At 48.7% G+C, this 23933-nt stretch overlaps 1 protein-coding gene across 3 annotated transcripts in view; it reads left to right on the top strand.

Moving 5' to 3' along the window:
- Window positions 1-23933, top strand: part of LOC119939968 (phosphatidylinositol 3-kinase regulatory subunit gamma) — a 117785-nt gene that overhangs the window by 60055 nt on the left and 33797 nt on the right. The window contains exon 1 of one of the 3 annotated variants that reach the window (XM_038760017.1): window positions 22399-22994. The exons of the other annotated variants lie outside the window; for them this stretch is intronic. Coding sequence (XP_038615945.1) covers window positions 22889-22994 — 106 coding nt within the window. The 5' untranslated portion in view covers window positions 22399-22888. Of the gene's footprint in view, window positions 1-22398; window positions 22995-23933 lie in introns of those variants that run through there. 3 annotated transcript variants of the gene reach the window in all.

Here is a 23933-nt window from a genome sequence, read left to right as displayed (position 1 = left end):
AGTACTAGGCTGGACCTCTATCCATCAGACAATGGTGGTGTTTATTGAGCTCTGACTATGTGCAGATCACTGCATAAGAGCTTGGGAGAATCCAATGCAACAGAATTAGCGGACACATTCCCTGCCCATAATGAACTTTCAGTCTAGAGGGGCAGAGAGACATTGATCTGAATAAATAAGTAATGAATAATATATCACTTAAAGATATGTACATAAGTGCTGTGGGGTTGGGGCAAATAGCAGATGTCCAAAGGTCACAGATTGCGGTGCATAGATGATGCAGAAAGGAGAGCGGGCTGGGGGAAAAGGGGGCTTAATTGGGGAAGGCCTGGCGGAGAAGATGTGACCTGAGTGATGCTTTGATGGTGGAGAATCTCACCATGAGGAAGCTAGTGGGTGGTGTGTTTAGCTCTTGCCCCTAATTTCACTCACCGCCCCCTCCTTCTCCCAGGCCCCTATTCATGGCTTAAACGGTCCCCTCCCCTTCCCAATGACCCACCCATCAAATCACCTTGGATCGACCCTCGGGGTGTCAATCAATCAATCAATCAATCGTATTTAAACCGAACCTTCTGAGTTATTTTCCTAATGGCACTGTTGTGACTTCAGTTCCCCTTTGAGTTTGGGGTGGCTCAGCTCGGTAATTACACACACTTAACAAAAATAGCAAACCACCGTAGTAGCCTCTTAGAAATAAGCGGCTGATCGTCCCTGACCTGTTGTGACCTCTTCTTCAGCTCCAGTGCAGCACGTAAATACGCGTTTAAATAATTCAAAACTATAGGTTTCGGGGGTGGGCCATTGGGGACCAATTATGGTTTACCTGGCAATTAAACTACATCTTTCCTTTTAAAAATTAAATGTCTGTTATTGTTGCTCCTATAAGTTGGTCTCTTCACCCGGTTACATGGAGTCTTTGCTACCGGGCCCTTATCAGAACATGCCAGAAGTCTAGCCCTTTCTTCCTAACTTGTTCTGTAAGCCAGGGGATCCTTGTAGTTGTCCATTTGAAAATGGGGAAAGGGATGCATTTAATTTTTAAAATATCTGCACACATGGCTGTGATATCCGAGCTGGAAATCAATACCTCACTGTTCCTACAAACTCGCCCTGAGGTCTCTGGAAAAAAACAAATTCAGCCCAGGACATGATCTTTTTCTGCCTTTTCTGTCTCAGAGTGGTTATTTCCCCCGACCCTCTCTTCCAAAACTTGGGTTCAACTTGTTAATAATAATAATAATAATTATTATAACAATAATGGCATTTCTTAAGCACTTACTATGTGCAAAGCACTGTTCTAAGCGCTGGGGAGGTTATAAGGTGATCAGGTTGTCCCACGGAGGGCTCACAGTCTTAATCCCCATTTTACAGATGAGGGAACTGAGGCCTAGAGAAGTGAAGTGACTTGCCCAAAGTCACACAGCTGACAAGTGGCAGAGCCGGGATTTGAACCCATGACCTCTGACTCCAAAGACCATGCTCATTCCACTGAGCCGTGCTGCTTCTCACTTGTTGAGTTCTTTGTCCCCAAATGGATTGGCTCCCCAAATTTCCCAGAGGGTTAATATGAATAATGATATAGTACTGATGATAGTAATAATAGTTGTGTTTTTTTGAGCACTTACTACGTGCCAAGTATCATACTAAGCGTTGAGGTAGATACAATGCAATCAGATCAGATACTGTCCCTGTTCCACACAGGACACTTACAGTCTGAAGTGGAGAGAGAATAGGTATTTCATCCCCATTTTCCAGGTGAGGAAGCTGAGGCCCAGAGAAGTGAAGCAACTTGCCCAAGGTCACACAGCAGGGAAGTTGCAGTGCTAGGATTAGAGCTCCGATCTCCTGACTCCCAGTTCCCGGGGCCACGTTGCTTCTAGTGGAAAAATGAGAAATATATATTGGCTTGGGGCTGGGCAATCAGCCAACCAATCGATCAATCGTATTTATTGGGCACTTACTGTGTGCAGAGCACTGTACTAAGCGCTTGGGAAGTATAAGTTGGCAACATATAGAGACGGTCCCTACCCAACAGTGGACTCACAGTCTAGAAGACAATCAAAGGACATCCAGGTCTCTCCGGGGAGGGGAGGATCTGAGCTGGCATACTGAGACTAGTTTGGATTCTGCAATTCCCGTGCATTGGGTGTTTGAATTTGCAACCTGGGGGCTCCTCCTCCACCCACCCCAAAAATTTCCCTCATAGTTACTCCGTCTAGCACTCACACCCTCTAATTAAGCCAGCCTGACATCTAAAATTAGTGCAAGATTACTGTCTGGGCCTACTAATACTAATAGTACTTAATAAATGCCATTATTATTATTATTATTACTAGCTTTCTGTTTTGGGGGGCCCCTGTCATGTCCGAGTAGGGTTCTCAAGCCAAGGGAAGCCAGGTGGAGAAGAAAGCAGCAGGTTATTTGCTTTTCATTACGGCTCCTTGTATGGAGGGCCTACCAAATATTCCGTTTTTCGAAGGATGCGTAAGTGTTGCAATGGAATGGGTGCCAGCCATCGGGTCAGTAGAGAAGTGGGGAGGTAAATTCCCCGATATTCTGGACCGCTGATGATTTTCGTAATTGATAATAGTAATGACTGTGGCATTTAAGCACTTACTGTGAAACTGTGTCCAACCCGATTTGCTTGTCTCCACCCCAGCGCTTAGTACAGTGCCTGGCATTCATTCAATCGTATTTATTGAACACTTACTGTGTGCAGAGCACTGAACTAAGCGCTTGGGGAGTACAAGTTGGCAACATATAGAGACGGCCCCTACCCAACAAAAGGGCTCACAGTCTAGAATGGGGAAACAGACTTCCCCTCCCTACAGCACCTGTATATATGTATATACGTTTGTACGTAGTTATTACTCTATTTATTGTATTTGTACATATTTATTCTATTTATTTTATTTTGTTAACATGTTTTGTTTTGTTCTCTGTCTCCCCCTTCTAGACTGTGAGCCCACTGTTGGGTAGGGACCGTCTCTATATGTTGCCAACTTGTACTTTCCAAGCGCTTAGTACAGTGCTCTGCACACAGTAAGCGCTCAATAAATACGATTGAATGAAGGAATGAATGTAGACAGGCACATAGTAAGCGCTTAACAAATACCATTATTATTATTATTAAGCCCTGGGGAAGATACAAGAGAATCAGGTCAGACACAAGACCCTGTTCCACACGGGGCTCACTGTCTAATGGTGAGGGAGAACAGGTATTGAATCCCATTTTACAGATGAAGAAACTGAGGACCAGAGAAGTGAAGTGACTCACCCAGTGTCACACAGCAAGCAAGTGACAGAGCATGGATTAGAAGGATGGTCTTCTAACTTCCAGTCCCGGGGTCGTCCTTCTCTAAGACAGGTGGTTGTCAGCTCTAATCAATCAATCAATCAATCAATTGTATTTATTGAGTGCTTACTGTGTGCAGAGCACTGTACTAAGCGCTTGGGAAGTGTGCTGCCTGGATCTATTGCTTCAGTTTCCATAAACTGCTCCATTTGGGATTTGTCCCCCTAGGGAGGCAGCATGGCCTAGTGGATGACTGGGAATCAGGAGACCTGGGTTCCAGTCCCAGCTCTGTCACTGAATCTCCCTGGCCCTCAGTTTCCCCACCTGCTAAATGGGGACAAAGGTCCCTCTCTCCCTCTCACTCTTAGATTGCGACCCCCGGGTGTGGTAGGGAATAGGATCTGATCTGATTAGCTTGAATCTACCTCAGTGGTTAGCACAGTCAGTTGATCGTATTTATTAATAATAATAATAATAATAATGATGGTATTTGTTAAGTGCTTATTATGTGCAAAGCACTGTTCTAAGCACTGGGGAGGTTACAAGGTGATCACGTTGTTCCACGGGGGGCTCACAGTTTTAATCCCCATTTTACAGAAGAGGGAACTGAGGCACTGAGAAGTTAAGTAACTTGCCCAGAGTCACACAGCTGACAGTTGGCGGAGCCGGGATTTGAACCCATGACCTCTGACTCCAAAGCCTGGGCTCTTTCCACTGAGCCACGCTGCTTCTACTGAGCACTTACTATGTGCAGAGCACTGTATTAAGCAGTTGGAAGAGTACAATAGGCTCCGGGATCCAGGGCCAGCTGCTCCGCTTGGCCTAAATTCCTTTCAGGGTCAACTCAGACTGGGCTTTGTGCCATTGTGAGAAACAGCAGGCTCAAAGCACGGGCTTGGGTTCTAGTCCTGGTCGCCCCCTCTTGTCTGCTGTGTGACCATGAGCGAATCACTCAGCTTCTCTGTGCCTCAGTTACCTCATCTGTAAAATGGGGATTAAGATTACGAGCCCTATGCAGGACAGGGACCATGTCCAGCTCTCGGTTTAGTGCATGGCACAAAGAAAGCACTTAACAAATACCATAAAAAAGCTCTTGAGAGAGAGATCAGTGACCTTTGGGAGGCAGATGGGACCCAAAGTGCGGGGCTGCAGCCTACCCTCCATTCATTCCTCTCATTAAATCGTATTTATCGATTGCTTACTGTGCAGAAAGCACTGTACTAAGCGCTTGGGAGAGTACAGTATAACAATAAACAGACACATTCCCTGCCCACAATGAGCTTACAGTCTAGAGGCAGACTCTGTCTTCTAAAAACATCACTGAGACCCCTATGTGTCTGTCCACAGGCAAGGAACTGGTCCAGAGCTGGGAGAGAGTCAAATCAAATCCTTACTTCTCTCAGCCAAATAACAGGAAACACGGACCCTTCATTTATTCGTTCACTCAATCATATTCATTGAGCACTTACTGTGTGCGGAGCACTATACTAAGCACTTGGGAGAGTACAGTCCTTCCTCCCCTACTTTCTTGGATTTCAGTGTTCTGTAATTCCTGAGGATTGCGCCATTGGAATATGTATTGTTATTATTTCAGTAAAAATTCCAAGGGAATGAAGAAGGGGAATCTTGTTCCATTTCAGTCTTCCGCTGACCTACAAATCATTCCCCATTTGACCTCTCTCTTTGCTTTGGACATTGCCCTGTAAATTGGAAGCTGAATTCCTTCTTATTTTCGGAGCGTCATTTAGCAAAAAACTTCATCTACAGGGTACGTCGTATGTAGGTTTTTGATTTCTTTAACTTTTCTGAATTCAGCGTCACGATAAAGTGATTTATTTAATCCAAGGGAAAGTGGGCAATTATGGGATTTATTGATTTTTCTTTTCCTTGCAGTCAGGTTACTCGGCACAAACCAGTAGGACCCGAAAAGTGTTTCCGACTCTCCCCGGCCACCTCCGAAACTCTCCTTAGTTATTTTTGAGGTGGGCGGAAGAGGCACGGGTTACTAAATACTCTGTAAAAGATCTCCAGAGTCTCCCAAGAAGAAAAAATGTAACATAGCACGTGGACTGCAGTTGACATTTTTCCAAACTGGGGCTTTGGCCTGTTCCAAAAATGCAACGTTTCATCTCAGAAATTTTTTTTTTTTTACTTTTTAAGAGGTCTCAGGTCAGAGGGATCGTAGTTCAGTCTCCCTTCATCCCCCCCACAAACCTCACTCCCCTCCCCATTCCAGGAAAACCTGGGAAAGGATAACAGATCCAGGGATTGGCACCATCCCAAACTTCTTTTACCTCCCAAACCACCACCCGAAAGAAGGCCAATGGGACCCTCCAGGCCCTGCTTTCACAGCTGGGGTGGGTTAGTGCCTGCAAGATAAGGAAGAAGGCCCATGGTTTCATTTATTTTTTATGTTATCCGTTAAGCGTTCATTCATTCATTCAATTGTATTTATTGAGCGCTTACTATGTGCTGGGCACTGTACTAAGCCCTGGGGGTAGATACAAGCTAATCAGGTTGGACACAATCCCTGTCCCTCATGGGGTTCCCCATCTTTTTACAAATGAGGTAACAGGCACAGAGAAGTCAAGTGACTGGGCGAAGTCACATAGCAGACAAGAGAAGCAGCTGTGGCCTAGTAGATAGAGGATGGGCTTGGGAGTCGGAAGGACTGGGTTCTAATCCTGGTTCTGCTAGCTGTCTGCTGTGTGACGTGGGGCAAGTCCTCTCCAGGCCTCAGTTTCCTCATCTGTAAAATGAGGATTAAGACTGTGAGCCCCATGTGGGACAGGGACTGTGTCCAATCAGATTGGCTTGTCACTACCCCAGTGCTTAGAGTGCCTGGCACGTTGTAAGTGCTCAACAAATGCCATTAAAAAAAAAAAAGGCGGCAGAGCTGGGATTAGAATCCAGGGCCTTCTGCCTGTCCGGCCTGTTTTCTATCCATTAGGTTTTGCGGCTTCCCAGGCTATTTGGAGTACGTGTCTCTCTTGGCACCAGAGGAAGGTGGCCCACAGGCAGTCTCAGTGAGAACTCTGGTCCCTTCTTCTCTCCCTCCCCCCCACTGTTGGGTAGGGACCATCTCTATATGTTGCCAACTTGTACTTCCCAAGCGCTTAGTACAGTGCTCTGCACACAGTAAGCGCTCAATAAATACGATTGAGTGAATGAATGAACAGGGGTCTTTCTGACATTCTCCTCTTGCTGCTCCTCTGTATAGAGGGTGAATGTGGATGAATGTGTGGGTCTCTGTGGACTGGGTTTCTGAGAGAGTAGAGTGGGTGCTTTCGGGGTCATATGTGTCAGGGACTGAATTGCTTTCTGTGTCAGTCTTCCCCAAGATTCATTCTATTTCTTTGTTTTGGTCTCCCTCTGGGATTCTGTTTCTGCCTCCGTTTCTGTCTCCCCCGAGACGCTTTTTTTTTTTTCCTGTCTTCTTCTGGGGCTCTTGGTTTCTGTTTCCTTCTGGAACTCTTTTAGGCTTGCCTCTGTCTCCTTTTGATCACTCTCTGTTTCTTTCTCCTTTTGGATCACTCTTGGAATCTCTCTTCTTTTTGGATCATTTTCTGTTTCTGTCTCCTCCCGGATCTCTTTCCATTCCTGCCTCCTCCCGGATCATTTTCTGTTTCTACCTCCTCCCAGATCACTCTCCATTTCCGCCTCTTTCTGTCTTCTTCTGGAACTCCTTCTGTGTCTCGATCTCGCTTTCTCGCCTTTTCCTCCTTTTTCATCTGCCTGGACCATTGAAGTCCAGTCCCCCCCCCCCCCCCCCCCGACCCATGTAGAGCTCCAGAAAGCCCTGGCTGAGGGAGAGGTGAAGCCACAAAGCCCAACAGTCACTTTTTTAAGGCCCTAGAAGCTGGCTATCTGTTTCTGTATCTGAATCTTGGGTGGTGTATCAGCAGGCCACAGCCACCCTGCTGGCCTCCTAACAACTTTCCGAAAGGGATTGATCACACACCCAAGTGCAGCTAGCAGATAAGTAGAAGATCTGGGTCACGTGGAAGAAAACGCGTCATCCGCATGATGGTGACCCAGCCAAACCGTTGTGATCTTAGGTGACATTCCCATCGGCAGGCCGCGTTACTTATTTTAAAAAGTTCCAATTTTTAAAATATGCTGCCGAAGGGACTCGGGCCTCAGGTTCAAAAATTAAAAAAGAAAAAGCATGCTAAAGTCGGAAACCCGTTCAGATTAGATGCAAAATGGCCTCAGGCCCATTGGGAGAGCCTAAGGCCAGCCAGATAAGATGTGCACCTTATCTCCGAAGGTTATCAAACTAGACTTCTGATGGATCCCTAGGGATGAATCTTTTTAGGGGAGGGGAGACCGATTCTATACTTGCTCCTGCTGCCTCAGAATAACATTTTTCTTTTACAGTGATTCCCCAGAAGAGAAACTGCATCTGTAGAGTTGAGGAAAATGAGGCAGTGACTGCATAGCAAATAATTATACTGCTAATATAGGAAGTGGTTTCCAGCTTCAAGCATTCTAATAGCGTAAACTAATTAACTTACGTTTGGTTAAGCGCTTACTATGCCAGGCACTGTATTAAGCGCTGGGGTAGATACAAGATAATCAGGTTGGGCACTGTCCCTGTCTCACATGGGGCTCACAGTCTCAATCCCCATTTCACAGATGAGGTAACTGAGGTCCAGAGAAGTGAAGCGACTTGCCCAAGGCCTCACAGCAGACAAGTGGCTGAGCTGGGATCCACACGGACAGCAGCCCCCAAACCAAATCCATCCAGCAGTGAATAGTATTTATTGAGTTCCAACTCTCTGCAGAGCACTGGACTAAGCACTTGAAAGTGTATCGGTGGGTCAGTCAATGGTATTTACTGAGAATTTGCCATGTGCAGACCGCTGTACTAAGGCCTTGGAAAAGTCCAATAGAATAACGTTGGCAGGCGATCCCTGCCCACAAAGAGCTTGCAGTCTACAGGGAGATGGGCATTAAAATGAATTACTAAGAGGGGAAATAGTAGGATTTGCATGTAAATGCTGGGAGGCTGGGATGGGCATCAAAGTGCTTAAGGGGTTCTCGGCGAACCACATAGGAGAAGTCGCAGAGGGGAGGGTGGATAGGGGAAGCCAGGGCTTAGGGAGTACAGTGCCCTGTCCTCAAGGAGTTTAGAGCTAGAGGGGGATACAGATGGTAATATATATATATATATATATATATATATATATTACAGGTATGTACATGAGAGCTAAAGGGCTGGGTGAAGGGGATGAATAAAGGGAACAAGTCAAGGCTAAGCAGAAGGGAGTGGGAGAAGAGAAAGGAGGGCTTAGTTAGGGAAGGCCTCATAGAGGAGATGGGCCTTCAATAAGGCTTTGAAGTGGGAGGGAGTAATTGTCTGTCAGGTATGAACAGGGAGGGCATTCCAGGCCAGAGTCAGGATAGGAGAATAGCGAGGTGAGGTAGGAGGGGGCAAGGTGATTGACTGCTTTAAATTTGATGGTGAGGAGTTTCTGTTCGATGCAGAGGTGGATGGGCAAACACTGGAGGTTCTTGAGGAGTGGGGAAACATGGCCTGGACATTTTTGTAGAAAAATGATCCTGGCAGCAGAGTGAAGTAAGGACTGGAGTGGGGAGAGACAGGAGGCAGGGAGGTCACAAAGGAGGCTGATATGGTAATCAGGGTGGGATAGGATAAGGGCTTGGATTAACGTAATAGCAGTTTGGGTGGAGAGGAAAGAGCAGATTTTAGCAGCTTCGTGAAGGTTGAACTGACAGGATTTGGTGACAGATTGATCATGTGGCTTGAGAGAGAGGAGTCAAGGATAATGTCAAGGTTATGGGCTTGTGAGACAAATAGGTTGGTGGTACAGGGATGGGAAAGTCACGGGGAGGACAGGGTTTGGGTGGCTCTGTTTTGGACATATTAAATTTGAAGTGACAGGACATCCAAGTAGAGATGTCTTGAAGGCGGGAGAAAATGTGAGACTGTAGAGAGGGAGAGAGATCAGGGCTGGAGATGTAGATTTGGGAGTCATCAGCATAGAGATGGCAGTTGAAGCAACATGGCCCAGGGGGTAGAGCACGGGGCCAGGAGTCAGAAGGTCATGGGTTCTAATCCTGGCTCCTTTGGGTAACGTTGGACAAGTCACTCCACTTTCCTGTGCCTCAGTTACCTATCTGTAAAATGGGGATTAAGACTGGGGCCCCCATGCGGAACAGGTACTGTGTCCAGACTGATCACTTTGTATTTACTTCATGGCTTAGAATAGTACTTAACAAATAGTAAGCGCTTACAAAATTCTATTACATTTATTATTATTATTAATGATAATAATAATAATAATAAGCCATGTGAGCAAATGAGTTCTCCAAGGGAGTGGGTATAGATGGAGAATAAAAGGGGGCCCAGAACTGGACCTTGAGGGACCCCCCCCACACAGTTAGGGGGTGGGAGGCAAGGAGGAGCCTGCGAGAGAGACTGGGAAGTGGTCAGAGACATAGGAGGAGAACCAGGAGAGGACGATGTCAGAGAAGCTGAGGTTGGATAGTGTTTCCAGGAGAAGGGGGTTTCAGAGGCAGCCGAGAGGTCGAGGAGGATTAGGATGGTGTAGAGGCCGGTGGATTTGGCAAGAAGGAGATAGTTTGTGACCTTTGAGAGGACGGTTTCTGTGGAATGAAGGGGTCGGAAGCCAGATTGGAGGGGGGATCAAGGAGAGAATTGGAGGAGAGGAACTTGAGGCAGTAGGTGTAGACAACTCTGTCAAGGTGTTTGGAGAGGAATGGTAGGAGGGAGAAGGGGTGATAACCGGAGGGAGCCATGGGGTCAAGGGAGGGGTTATTTTAGGATCGGGGTGACCTGGGCATGTCTGAAAGCAGTATCTGAAACCTGTTCAAGTCCAGTTCCCTGATGTGGAATTCGATTTCGTCTCTCTCACCGCCAACATCTCGTCCACATCCTGCCTCTTACCTGGAACTCCCCCCCTTCATATCCGACAGACGATGACTCTCCCCACCTTCAAAGCCTTATCGAAGGCCCATCTCCTCCAAGAGGCCTTCCTTGACTAAAACCCTCCTTTCGTCTTCTCCCCACTCCCTTCAGTGTCACCCTGATTTGCTCCCTTTATTCACCCCTCCCCCCAGCCCCACAGCACTCCTGTCCATATCCGTAATTTATATTATTGTCTATCCCCCCGTCTAGACTGTGAGCTCGATGTGGTCAGGGATTGTGTCCACCCACTCTGTTATACTGTTGTATTGTCCTCTCCCAAGTGTGTAGTATAGTGTGCTGTTCACAGTAAGTGCCCAGTAGATATGATTGATTTGGCTTTGGAAACTCCTTGCAGGTGGCTTCCCGCCCGACACTGAACTGCCTTTGCTAGTTTCAAAGCAATTTTTCTGCTCCCCAGGCGGTATTGCCAGGAAGAATTTTGGAGCGTTTCAGATGTTGGTCAGGCAGGGGTTGGCACCGTCCATCTCTGTGGTGAGCTGAGCATGCTTCAGGGCGATGTAATCAGTGAGGGGCCAGTGTTTATTAAACGCTAGGATTTGTTTCTCACATTCAGTAGAAAGAAAATAATGCAGTCACTGCCGGGCATCTCTTACCTATCTTGTTGTGTTGCAACAAGGAAGAGGTTTTTGTGTGCATGATATTGTGTGGGTCCCGCGTTGGCCCTTTCAGCCACGCATGCACTCAGTCCACCAGTCAGTGGTATTTATTGAGCGCTTACTGTTTGCAGAACACTGTACTAAGTGCCTGGGGAGGTACAATATAACAATGAACAGATATATTCTCTGCCCACAAGGAGATTACAGTCTAGAGGAGGAGATAGGCATTAATAGAAATAAATTACAGATGTACGTAAGTGCTGTGGGTCTGGGAGTGGGGATGAATAAAGGGAGCAAGTCAGGGCGACACAGAAGGAAGTGGGAGAAGAGGAGAGGAGGATTTAGAGAGGGCCTCTTGAAGAGATGTGCCTTTAATAAGGATTTGAAGTGGGGGAGAGTAATTGTCTAATTGGAATTACTGTGAAGGCAGGGATCATGTCTTCCAGACTTCCTCCCCTCTAGGCTGTAAGCTCACTGTGGGCAGGGAATTTGTCTGTTTATTGTTGTACTGTACTCCTCCAAGTGCATAGTACAGTGCTCTGCACACAGTAAGTGCTCAGTAAATACAACTGTATGAATGAACTAGTGACTTCTAATTCGGCTATATTCTCCTAAGCACTTAGTGCGGTGCTCTGCATAATGTAATCAATGCTATTGATTGATTACGAGGAGGACTCCTGCTTTTTAGCTTTCCAATACCATATGGGCCAGAGACTTCCTCCCACCCTTGTTTCAGATTGAGTGGCAACCAAGGATTTGCACAGTCACATCACTGATTTTTGACCTTTATGTCTTTGAAATAAAAGTGCACTTTACCACTACTATTGCAAGTAATATCCAAATGCCATTCATTCTATTTTACTTTTAACGTACAGAGATTTTCCTTTCACATGCATGATCTCTTTTTAAAGCAGAATACATGTATGGATGAAATTTAGAGCGGTGTTAATGAATTGAGGGGAAGAGAATAGGATAAATGAAATACATGCTGAACTAGGTGAAAGAGCCTGTGGCATACTATTTGCTTTTTATTAATCTGCCCAGAATGATCAGGTGTGCCTTAAAATCGTTCGTGATTTCTATACTTGTTCTGGTCAAGCACTTTGGTGAGAAAATGGCTGTTTGTGAAGGGTGAATGTAAATTCGAAATTTGCCGAAGGCAAACTGAATAGAACCAAAAAGCCCATTTGGATAAAATCAGTAAGTCATTCCAGTCCACCAGTTAGTAACTCAGTAGTATTTTTTGAGCATCTACTGTGATCGGAGCATTGTACAAAGTATTTGGGAGTGTACAGTAGAGTTAGAAGCACGGTTATTAAGATGACGGTAGTTGTTAAGCACTTACTATGTGTCACGCACTGTTTTAAGCACTGGAGTAGGTTCAAGACAATTAGGTCTGACCTTTTAGTAGAAAGAGCATTGATTGAGCTCCCATTGGGGACAATGTGCTATACTAACCACAATACTGAGTGAAACATTCCCTGTCCACAAGGAGTTTATGCTCTAATTGAAGAGTTTACACTCTAATGGAGTGGACTGACTTGGATCAAGGGGAATAAGGCAGCTGGAAGTGTTGAAAGGCTAACTAGAGTCTCTCATTGCATTTTTCCAGGCCCGATATCCGCCCTCAACGAGCTTACACAGGGGAGGTATAATTTACAGATAGGAGGAAAAATAGAATGGCAAGTGTCCTTGCCCAGAAAGGGGGTGATAATACTCTGCCTTGGTAGTTAATTACTGTGGGAAAATGCTCTGAGATTCTCAGCTGTAAAGCCTTTTCTTTGTACAAAGTACATTTCAAGAGTCACCCAACCTTCCAACCTCGCTCTCTCCCTGACAAATTCTTCCTTTATCCCTTTTCTTCTTCTCTCTTCCTACTCCTCTTCCTCCCCGCAGGGCCTAGAGTGTGAAGCACGAAGGGCTCAAAAACTAGTGTTAACAATTCCGACAACGGTCTCCCCGTTGGATTTCTTAAATGAGAAATAAATTTCCTCACCCCCACTTGCCTCCATTATGGAGCGGAGGAACTGCCTGGGAGAGATTGCAGGGCTGGACGTGAAACTGTCTGCTCCAGACGGAAGAGCAGATAGTTATCCGAACGGGCCCGATGATCTCCTAACCTCCGAGCGACACGCAATTTCCACGGACTTCAATCAGACAGCCACAAGCAGGGACACTTAAGAGTGAAGGATCAACCTTCTAGACAGCTAAATTCTAATTAGTTTTAAACCGGGCTCGGCACGGCCCTCTCTTTTCCGACGGATGCTGGAGATTTTTCTTGTCAGGAGCAAAGAAAAAGTATTGTCGCATATTTTGAAAAAGCAACAGAATGATCAAATTGGGAAACTGAGATGATTTTTTTTTTCCCCTTCAACTATGGAACACTCCAAAAACTGCTTTTAGATTTGGAGACCTGGGGAATTACGGGCCAGTTATTGAACATTCCAGGGAAAAAAAGTCGGAGCTACAAATTGTTCCAAAAGCATTGAAAGAATGAATACAGCAAGTGGAGGTATTTTAAAGCCCTATATGGTGTTACATTTCTGAAAGGGTCTCCTTACCGAAACCCCAAAGCAGTTTCTTAACTTGCAGGATTATTTTCTTGAATTTTCTACAAACCGCTTGGAATTTTTGCAAACAATTTGCAGCTGATCAAATAAAAGTAGAGTGAAGATAAATGTTGGGGAAGAGGGGGCAACAGACAGCTTTAGATCTGTAACTCGAGCAATGTAGAGCCTGTTGGGGGTTTATTTGTTTTTCGGCGTTATTTTCTCTCCCCCTTTTTCCAGGGATCAAGGGAGGACATATGGAACAGGTCTGTGGGATTATTTTTCCATGTTCTGCTCTACGCAATTGTCCGGCCAAATCTACTTACGGCTTATCTGTCACCTCTTCGCTAAAGCTAGCCTATCGTCAGCTGTCTGGATAACTTAACAGCAAAGCAATAATGATTCTCAGGGCCCCAAGATAGCACCAGTGCTGCAGAAAGGGGGATTTCAGGAGCAGAGAGATGATGTGCTTCTGCTCTACGGCTCCGTCAATCCGGGTGGAAGTCGGCTAAGACGCGGGTTTCCTCAACTGCAGGGTTACTAGCCTAGAAGCAGTGTGGCCTAGTGGATAGAGCCCGCGCCTCGGAGTCAGAAGGACCTGGGTTCTTATCCCGGCTCCTCCACTTATCTGCTGTGTGACCTTGGGCAAGGGACTTCTCTCCGCCTCAGTCACCTCATCTGTAAAATGGGGATGAAGACTGTGAGCCCCATGCGGGACAGGGACTACGTCCGACCTGATTAGCTTGCGTCTACCTCAGCTTTTAGAACAGTGCTTTAAACCTAGAAATGCTTAACAAATACCATCATCATCACCAGAAGCCTGTTCCTAGCTTGAAGAGTTCTCTTTTGAGATAAACAAGCTATTCCACTCAGTATTGTCTTTTTTCGATGTTTTTGGCCAATCGGCCTAATCCTAGTTTTCACGCTCTTCAGAAGAGCGGGAGACAGGGAAGGCTGTTAAATAAGGATCCCTCCCAGGAGCCATCAATATAATTAGGGTATCTGTTAAGCACTTACTTTGGGCCAAGCACTGTCCTAAGCGCCCGGGGTGGAAACAAGATCATCAGATTGGACACGGTCCCTGTCCCTCACAGCGCTCAAAGTGGGAAGAAGTCGGATTGAATCCCCATTCTAAAGGTGAGGAAACTGAGGCCCAGAGAAGAGAAATGACTTTCTTAAGTACGTACAGAGGGCACGTGGCAGGGCTGGGATTAGAAGCAATGTGATCTAGTGGATGGAGCACAGGCCTGGGAATCGGAAGGACCTGAGATGTTATTCCATTAAGTCACTTAATTTCTCTGCGCCTCAGTTCCCTCATCTGTAAAAAGGGCATTAAGACGGGGGCGTGGATTGCGGCCAACCCAATGCTTAGTACAGTGCCCGACACATAGTAAGTGCTTAGCAAATACTACGGGGAAAAGCAAAACAAAACAAAAATAACTCAGGTCTTCTAACTCCCAGGGCCGGGGTCCTTCCACTAGGCCGCTCTGCTCCTTGTCACCTTAAGAAACATTGGCACCACCCGAACTCTTGGGTGCTCACAACCTCCAGTAGCCCTTCTGTTTGCATCCTACCCTCCTTGTAACTCGAACACTGATTTGCACACATCTCCCCTTTTTCCTTCTTCCCCCAAACTGTAAACTATTTCCCAGTCCACCTCCGTATTTTCAGGTCTATGAGGGCAGAGATGATGCCGATGAGCTCTGTTGTACTCTCCCAGACAGTATAGTGCTAGACACTGCAGTAAACAATCAGCCAATCAATGGCATTTACTGAGTGCTTACTATGTGCAGAGCACAGTACTTAAATGCTTGGGAGAGTACAATTATCATCAATACTATGGATTGATTAGATCAGGCTCTTCAAGGGATGACTATTGGTTTCTCCTCTGAGGTGGCGGCAAGATGACCCTGGTTTCACTCGGTTCTTTCACCCTGGGAAGAGACCTCTTCCATTTAGAATTGCGATTTCTCCGTCTCATAGGGCCTTTGGGCGGGGAAGGTCACGGTTAAAGGTTACTTTTAATTTCTTGGGGTCTACCTCTGGAGTAGCTCTCCGTACTCTCAGGCTAATAGGAGATGCAGGAAAACTGCCGCTGAAATGAGAGGTGTGAGGAAACTTAGGCCCTAAGGGTGGGGAGACGGGAAGGGAAGCCAAGCCAGTGCTCCCTGAGCCTTAAAACCAGCCCTGCTCTTCAAACCGGTGGTCTTTTCTTTTTCAGTCCAAGCACTGCATTTCCATTTTGCACGTCTTGACACTCAAATAGCACCTTGAATCACACAACACTCTATAACCCACTGGCTCGGTTCCAGGCCGATTTTGCTGGCATAAGGAATTCTGAGACCAAGCTGTATGTATATTCGTGCAGTGAAAAATTTTCACCATCTCTAAAATGCAGCCACTTCTGGGGGGAAAACTGTAGCACAGCGTGTAGAAATAGCAATGAATCACTTCACAGCCACACTGTATGGTAAACTAGGATCGAAAGTAAATAATGCTAGCCGTCAGTCATTTTCTTTTCCCTTTCCGTGGCGTTTTTCATTCTCAGAACCCTTCACGATCAACTAGCCTGATGAATTTTAATTGTGATTCGGGGCCTTATTAAATAGTTCCAATGTGCCTAAGCCATAGGGTAGATTCGGGGAATCACATCAGACACAGTCTGTGTCTCCCATGAGGAGCGAAGCAGCGTGGCTCATTGGAAAGAGCACGGGCTTTGGAGTCAGAGGTCACGGGTTCAAATCCCGGCTCCACCAATTGTCAGCTGTGTGACTTTGGGCAAGTCGCTTAACTTCTCTGGGCCTCAGTTACCTCATCTGTAAAATGGGGATTAAGACTGTGAGCCCCCCCATGGGACAACCTGATCATCTTGTATCCTCCCCAGCGCTTAGAACGGTGCTTTGCGCATAGTAAGTGCTTAATAAATGCCATTATTGTTGTTCAAAATCTTACAAGGTGGGAGAGCGGAGATTTCACCCTCATTTTACAGATGAGCCAGCGGAGGCACAGAGAGGTTTTGCCCGAAGTCACGTGGCAGAGCTGGAACCGGGACTCGGGTCTCTCAACCTCCAGCCCCCTGCTCTTTCCGTTAGGCCAATCTGCCTCTTGTCAACAACTGATTCTCCTAACTCCGTCGGACAGACCGGTGATAGTGTCCGTTATACAGAGGGGGCAAACTGAGCCTGACCCAGTTGGGCAACTTGCCCAAGACCAGCAGCTCGAGGCCCAGGATGAGAACTCAGGAGTTTCGACTCTCAGAACTGAATTTGAACCGCACCTCAAAATGGAGGCGGTCCAGAACATTAGGGCTACTATCCCTCCCACTTTCCCTCCCTTTCTCCGCTCCTCCTGCCAGAAGGGCCTCGGGTTGTTTAGTGACAAGCCGCCAGGACCTTGTTTTTTATTTCTCAACTGAAAGAAAGCCATACCAGGATCATCCTGCCCCTTACCACCATGCTAGGGCACTGGTTCAATCCTGTCTCAGAAGGAAGTGGGCCACCTCTTGAATCATCTCCACTTCTTACATCACTCTGTTTTTCTCTCATCCGAAGTATTAAAAAAAAAAAAAGTTGGACACCTGGTAAAGAAACCGCAACCTTAAGCGGCACAGCTAAGCAGTCTCCCCTATTCCTTTACGCCCCGTTCTTCAAGATTAAATGTGTATTATTTCTCCTCACGATTCCACCTTGACGAGTCTCTGTCCAAAGAGAGGCCCTTTGTGCTGTTTTCAAAATGGAGCCCCTCGGCATAATGGGAAACTTAGTCCAGGGATAAGTCAAGGGTAGAAAACTGGAGACCATTATCTTTCCACCTGCTTCCTCCTCTCCTTCGTCGAATCGAGGGAGCACGGGCAGATACGTGAATGAAAATAAGCCAGCTTGCCCTTGACCGCTTGTCCGGTGCTCTCAAAGGCTGGCTCCTTCCCGGATATGGCTAAGGGAGGTGACCGCTGGGAAGCCGGCCATTGATCAGAACCGGTCCGTGGCCAGAGAGGAGGCTTCTTCCTTGTACTTTGGAGGCCACTGATATCCCCCTGCCCTCCACCCACCTCCAGTCAGGGCCCAGCCTGGCCCGTGTTTGAATTTCAGAAACCTCAGAAAAAAAACGGAGTACCCTGGGAACTCTTCCACTGCCCCAAATCACCGTCCATGGTAGAAACAGTTGACTTGGATTGAAGTCTTTGGGCACCCGGGTGACTCCGCCTATTCCAAAGTTGCAGCCGTCTCTGGAGGTGGAGGGTGAGACGTGGCAGCCTCTGTTAGAGCTACACGGGCCACTCCGCACAGCAGCTTAGGGTAGGAGGTTTAGTTGGGGCTTAAAGCGGGTTGCCAAATATAACACAATGGGCTTTGTTACTCCAGAGTGAAGAGGAAATGGAGCCGTTTTCTGCCTCCCTGTACAGTGCCGTGGGGTGTGTAGAACAGCAATCTCACATGCACCCTACAAAATATAAACGCGCGTTTCCTCTGCTCAGGTTCTTCGCCCAATTAATTACGCTGCCTCTGAAATACACGGGCATTGCCGGGCCTTACATCCTGTCTCGGGGCGTCCGTTTTATGGGGCTGGGAGACTGAAGGGTGACTTTATGTTGATGAATAGTAGCACCTATGGTTTATCTCAGAAGCCACACGGATGCCCGGTGCTTCCAGATCACTTTTTCTGGCCGGATAGCGCGACCCAGATCACGGTGGGGAGGAGGGAGTTGGGAAAGGGGGCAAGTGGTCCGTCTTGGGCCTCAGGTGGCTTTGGGTCGGCCTGCCCTGGGGGGCCGTGGTTCTCCGCAAACCTCCTCTCGGGTGGCAGAAAACAGGGAGACCTCTTAAGTAGCAGTTAGCCCCAGAAGCCAGGGGCTGGAAATCAATCAATCAATCAATCAATCGTATTTATTGAGCGCTTACTATGTGCAGAGCACTGTACTAAGCGCTTGGGAAGTACAAATTGGCAACACATAGAGACAGTCCCTACCCAACAGTGGGCTCACAGTCTAAAAGGGGAGTCTAAAAGGGGAGTTTGTCTTTGCCCGGGTGGTTTGGGGAGTCCAGAGGACCGACCACGAGACGTAGCCCAGGGCCTTGGTGCCAGCCGAGCATCACACCCTGGGCAACTCGGAGTGCCCGGAGGCGTCTGGGAGTTTGGCTCCCTTTTCAGGGCGACCTCTTGCCCCAAGAACCAGGAAGGGCTTTTGTATACCTTGGCCGAGCCGAGCAATGCCCCTCGTCGATTACGGTAATATTTGCCGAGCACCCGGAGGGCACTTGGCACCCTCCGGGAGACAGGGAGAGGGCAACCGGCCTCAGCTGTCAAGGAGCTTGGACAAACAGGGAGGCGGCGACCGGTCTGCGACGGTGAAGGGGACTAGGTTTATTTCATTCACTCATTCAATCGTATTTATTGAGCGCTTACTGTGTGCAGAGCACTGTACTAAGCGCTTGGGAAGCACAACTTGGCAACATGTAGAGACGGCCCCTACCCAACAGCGGGCTCACAGTCTAGAAGTTTGTTGGGTAAGGATCATCTCTATATGTTGCCAACTTGTACTTCCTAAGCGCTTAGTACAGTGCTCTGCACACAGTAAGTGCTCAATAAATACGATTGAATGAATAGAAGGGGGAGACAGACAAATATTAACAAAATAAAATAGACTAAATATGTACAAATAGAGTAATAAATATGTAGAAACACATTGAAGCAGTGTGGCTCAGTGGAAAGAGAAGGACTTTGGAGTCAGAGGTCATGGGTTTGAATCCTGACTCCAGCACGTCTGCTGTGTGACCTTGGGCAAGTCCCTTAACTTCTCTGAGCCTCAGTTACCTCATCTGTAAAATGGGGATTGACTGTGAGCCCCTCGTGGGACAACCTGATCACGTTGTATCCCCCCCGCCCAGCGCTTAGAACAGTGCTTTGCACATAGTAAATGCTTAACAAATGCCATTATTATTATATACATATATACAGGTGCTGTGGGGAGGGGAAGGAGGTAACGTTGGGGGCGAGGGGGAGATGAAGGAGGGGGCTCAGTCTGGTGGAGCAGGGGCAGGAAAGTGGGTGAATTGATGCCTTTTGGGGGAGTTTCGGGGGGTGACTTGAGGGGAGAGGGAGGATAGGTCCCTCGTCCATCTTCCCCCCCCCCCCCCCTTATCTGTCTTTTTTTCCCCCGTCTCGCTGGTGTAAGAAAGGAGGTTTGGTCCGTTGGTCCCTCGTCCATCTTTTCCCCCCCCCATCCATCTTTCCCTACCCTTATTCATCTACCCCCCCCCCCATCCATCTTTTTTTCTCCCCCGTCTCGCTGGAGTGAAAGAAAGGAGGTTTGGCCCGTTGGTCCCTCGTCCATCCTTCCCCCCCGACTTATCCATCTCCCCCCCCCATCCATCCTTTTTCTCCCCCTCGTCCATCTTTTCCCCCCTTATCCATCCCCCCCCCCATCCATCTTTTTTCCCCCCCGTCTCGCTGGAGTGTAAGAAAGGAGGTTTGGCCCGTTGGTCCCTCGTCCATCCTTCCCCCCTCATCCATCTTTTCCCTCCCTTATCCATCCTTTTTCTCCCCCTCATCCATCTCCCCCCCCCCCATCTTTTTTCCCCTGTCTCGCTGGAGTGTAAGAAAGATTTGGCCCGTAGGTCCCTCGTCCATCATGCCCCCCCATCCATCCTTTTTCTCCCCCTCATCCATCCTTTCCCCCCCTTATCCATCCTTTTTCTCCCCCTCATCCATCTTCCCCCTCTTATCCATCCTTCCATCCCCCCGTCTCGCTGGAGTGTAAGAAAGGAGGTTTGGCCCGTTGGTCCCTCGTCCATCTCCCCCCCCCCTCCATCCTTTTCCCCCCCCATCCATCCTTTTTCTCCCCCTCGTCCATCTTTTCCCCCCCTTATCCATCCCCCCGCCCCCATCCATCTTTTTTCCCCCCGTCTCGCTGGAGTGTAAGAAAGGAGGTTTGGCCCGTTGGTCCCTCGTCCATCCTTCCCCCCCCATCCATCTTCCCCCCCCCCTTATCCATCCTTTTTCTCCCCCTCATCCATATCCCCCCCCCATCCATCTTTTTTCCCCTGTCTCGCTGGAGTGTAAGAAAGATTTGGCCCGTTGGTCCCTCGTCCATCATGCCCCCCCCATCCATCCTTTTTCTCCCCCTCATCCATCCTTTCCCCCCCTTATCCATCCTTTTTCTCCCCCTCATCCATCCTTCCCCCCGGCTTATCCATCTTTTATCCCCCCGTCTTGCTGGAGTGTAAGAAAGGAGGTTTGGCCCGTTGGTCCCTCGTCCATCTCCCCCCCCCCCCATCCTTTTCCCCCCCATCCATCCTTTTCCTCCCCCTCGTCCATCTTTTCCCCCCTTATCCATCCCCCCCCCCCCATCCATCTTTTTCCCCCCCGTCTCGCTGGAGTGTAAGAAAGGAGGTTTGGCCCGTTGGTCCCTCGTCCATCCTTCCCCCCCCCATCCATCTTTTCCCCCCCTTATCCATCCTTTTTCTCCCCCTCATCCATCTCCCCCCCCCCATCTTTTTTCCCCTGTCTCGCTGGAGTGTAAGAAAGATTTGGCCCGTTGGTTCCTCGTCCATCATGCCCCCCCATCCATCCTTTTTCTCCCCCTCATCCATCCTTTCCCCCCCTTATCCATCCTTTTTCTCCCCCTCATCCATCTTCCCCCTCTTATCCATCCTTCCATCCCCCCGTCTCGCTGGAGTGTGAGAAAGGAGGTTTGGCCCGTTGGTCCCTCGTCCATCTCCCCCCCCCCATCCATCCTTTTTCTCCCCCTCGCCCATCTTTTCCCCCCTTATCCATCCCCCCCCCCCCCCCCATCCATCTTTTTCCCCCCCCGTCTCGCTGGAGTGTAAGAAAGGAGGTTTGGCCCGTTGGTCCCTCGTCCATCCTTCCCCCCACATCCATCTTTTCCCCCCCTTATCCATCCTTTTTCTCCCCCTCATCCATCTCCCCCCACCTCCATCTTTTTTCCCCTGTCTCGCTGGAGTGTAAGAAAGATTTGGCCCGTTGGTCCCTCGTCCATCATGCCCCCCCATCCATCCTTTTCCCCCCATCCATCCTTTTTCTCCCCCTCATCCATCCTTCCCCCCCTTTATCCATCCTTTTTCTCCCCCTCTTATCCATCCTTCCATCCCCCCGTCTCGCTGGAGTGTAAGAAAGGAGGTTTGGCCCGTTGGTCCCTCGTCCATCTCCCCCCCCCCCATCCATCCTTTCCCCCCCCATCCATCCGTTTCCCCCCCTTATCCATCCTTTTTCTCCCCCTCATCCATCTTTTCCCCCCTCCCCGTCTCTCTGGAGTGTAAGAAAGGAGGTTGTGGGAAGGCAGGGCAAGTGTGTCTTCGCTTCTTTCCCCGCCCCTCAGGCCGGTCGGTCTCTGGGCAGAAGGAGGGCTGCTCCCTCCCCCTCCCCCCCCGTCGGTCCGCCCGGGCTGTCTCCGGGCAGCGCGCGCCTCCCGAACGCAGCCCGGCCCGTCACCAACGGCCGCTTTCTTCGCCCCCCCCTCCGCCCCCCAATCCTGCCTTTTGTCCCGCTTAGTAACCGGGAGCCAGCCAATCAGCTGCCGCCCGCCCGGCGCCCGCTGCCTCCTGATTGGCCGGAGCGGGCGCGCAGGCGCCCGGCGCCCCCTCCGAGGAACCAGGCAGACAAAAGACGCAGGCTCCGGCTCCGGCAACGGGGCTAAGCCAATCCGCCCCTCCCCTCGGCGCGCGTGCGCCTCCGGCCCGTACCACCCCTCCGACCCTCTCGGGGGGACACGGGGGGGCGAGGTTGGATTAATTCAGGGACAGGGCGGGGGGAAGCCCCCTTTCCTCTACCAATCCCAACTAAACAACAAGTTAAATCAGTCCCATCCGTACTGGGACCCATCATCCTGGAGATAGCGGGGGATGGATGCGACCGTTGTCTTTGGACCCCCCCCGGATGGTGGAGGCGCGTTGGTCTCGCCCGTCCCCTCCGCGCCCTTAAAAAGGCCCGGGCACGGGGGCTCGAGGGCAGAGGAGGATTCGGCGTCGGGACGTCGACATCCCAGCTCCCCATCCCTCCGGGGAGGGATCCCTTCCTCCCCCGAAACTTCAACCACCACAGTTTTCCCACCCAATTCCCCTTCCCTCTTCTCCCCAGCCCCTGCGGCTTTTTAAAAGGACACACACACAAAGTGCCTTTTCTAAAGACCAACCTTCCAGGCAGCCGGCCCTTAATTTCTTTTTGACACCTCACTCCCCCCACCCCCCAAATCCGCTCCCTTTTTCCCCCTCCGAGGAGCAAACCCTTTGGACGGAAAGTTTGGGTTTTTATTATCATTTTTTATTGTTTCCCCGGTCAGAGGGGAAGATCACCACCACCCCCCTCCTTACCACCAGTAGTGACTGTTCCGAAGCCTCGCATACGTTTCCGGAGGGGACTTTTGAAAAGACAGAATTCTATTTTTTCAAATTTTTTTTTTCTATCCCCCAAAAGTATCTATTCTCTTGTTTCCCAACGACCTGCTCCTGGCCCCGCGATGTACAATACAGTGTGGAATATGGACCGCGATGACGCAGACTGGAGGGAGGTGATGATGCCCTATTCCACGGAACTGATATTTTATATTGAAATGGACCCTCCAGGTACTGAGGAGAAAAAAGAAATTGTTAAATTGCTCGCATTTGTGCTCAACAGTACGTCCTGTGGTGTCTTCCAGCTAGGTTTATCTCTTCAAGTAAAGGGGTCATTTGCAGAGAAGGGCTACAGTCTAAGTGCCTTTACCATTATATATATATGTATATATATAATGTTAAACTTGTAAACTTTATACATTTAAAGTTTGCAACGAAAGCCTGTCCCTTTCATTGTTCAGGACGGAGTGGTGGGGGGAAGGGACCCCATTCACGGGTTTTATCTTTTTTGGGGGTGTTGGGGGATTTTGACCCCTGAATGCGGGGCCTATTATACTTGAGTCTTCACAAAATAGGAATATGGGCTTGCAAAAGAGGTTTCTTCATCCAAGATCGGGGCCGGGAAGAGGCGGTCTTCCTCCATTCTTGGTTCCTTTCTTTGATTTAATTACCGTCCTCCTCTGGAGAGTTTGGTACTTTCGTGCATCCCCAGAATTTGGTTGATTGGTACCTTTTTGGCATTGTCCGCTTTTGAGGTTGAGAAGGTTTGTTGGGGACTTTATACGGGCATATGTTTATATCAAAGTACATCTGTATATCTGTGCTTTTTCCCTGTCGCTTTTTTAGAATCCTAAATCCAGTTTGGTAACGCTCAGGGATTGGGGAGAGAGAGTCTAAGGGCTTGGAACCTGCGCTGAGATTTCTTCTTTGAAAGCTGCCGTTGAGAAGGATGTGTGTAGTTTCTTTGCATTTCATTTAAGGCGAGGTGGAGGATTTAATGAGGCTTCCACCATTACTTAATCTGCAAAGAAGGAAGGAAAAGTGTGTGTGTGTGTGTGTGTGTGTGTGTTAAAGAGGGGGAGAGAGAATGGGGTGGGTGAGTGACTGCTCATATGTACAGATACATGTGTTCCCGCATACATGTGTGAATGCATGCATTCACACGAAGAC

The sequence above is a fragment of the Tachyglossus aculeatus genome, chromosome 18 (assembly GCF_015852505.1).
Source record: "Tachyglossus aculeatus isolate mTacAcu1 chromosome 18, mTacAcu1.pri, whole genome shotgun sequence".
In the NCBI taxonomy this organism is placed as follows: domain Eukaryota; kingdom Metazoa; phylum Chordata; class Mammalia; order Monotremata; family Tachyglossidae; genus Tachyglossus; species Tachyglossus aculeatus.
This window is presented reverse-complemented; position numbering and strand designations above follow the sequence as displayed.